The 387-nt window shown below is 55.3% G+C and overlaps 1 protein-coding gene across 1 annotated transcript in view; it reads left to right on the forward strand.

Moving 5' to 3' along the window:
• LOC109514274 (von Willebrand factor A domain-containing protein 5A-like) overlaps positions 1 to 387 on the forward strand; it is a 19,815-nt gene that overhangs the window by 15,375 nt on the left and 4,053 nt on the right. The window contains exon 11 of the mRNA XM_019867213.1: positions 142 to 276. Coding sequence (XP_019722772.1) covers positions 142 to 276 — 135 coding nt within the window. The remainder of the gene's footprint in view (positions 1 to 141; positions 277 to 387) is intronic.

Genomic DNA, 387 nt, shown 5'->3' on the forward strand with positions numbered 1-387 from the left:
GAAGAGAAAACGGCCCGGCCGACGAATCGGTCGGACCGGGACGATCGGGCCAGACATTTTAGATCCGGCCTCTGGCTGGTCGGTCATGGCGGTCGCTAAGCAAATGTCTCTTTTGACGCAAAGTATTGCGCTGCGCTGCAGGTGTTTCTCTTTTGGGATCGGAGAAGGGGCCAGCACCGCTCTCATCAACGGTTTGGCCAAGGAGGGAGGAGGTCACGCTCAGTTCATCACCGGCGGCGCCCAAAGGATGCGAGCAAAGGTATGCCGCTGTGCATAAAATGAAGTCCAGAAATGAAGATGACCGCTCCATGCCCCAAAAGCACTCCGGTACAAAGTCAAGCTGAAATCTGAATGAATTGAAATCTCTTACCAGAAAGCCCCCCCCCC

The sequence above is a fragment of the Hippocampus comes genome, unplaced genomic scaffold (genome assembly GCF_001891065.2).
Source record: "Hippocampus comes isolate QL1 unplaced genomic scaffold, H_comes_QL1_v1.1 scaffold49, whole genome shotgun sequence".
Lineage (NCBI taxonomy): Eukaryota > Metazoa > Chordata > Actinopteri > Syngnathiformes > Syngnathidae > Hippocampus > Hippocampus comes.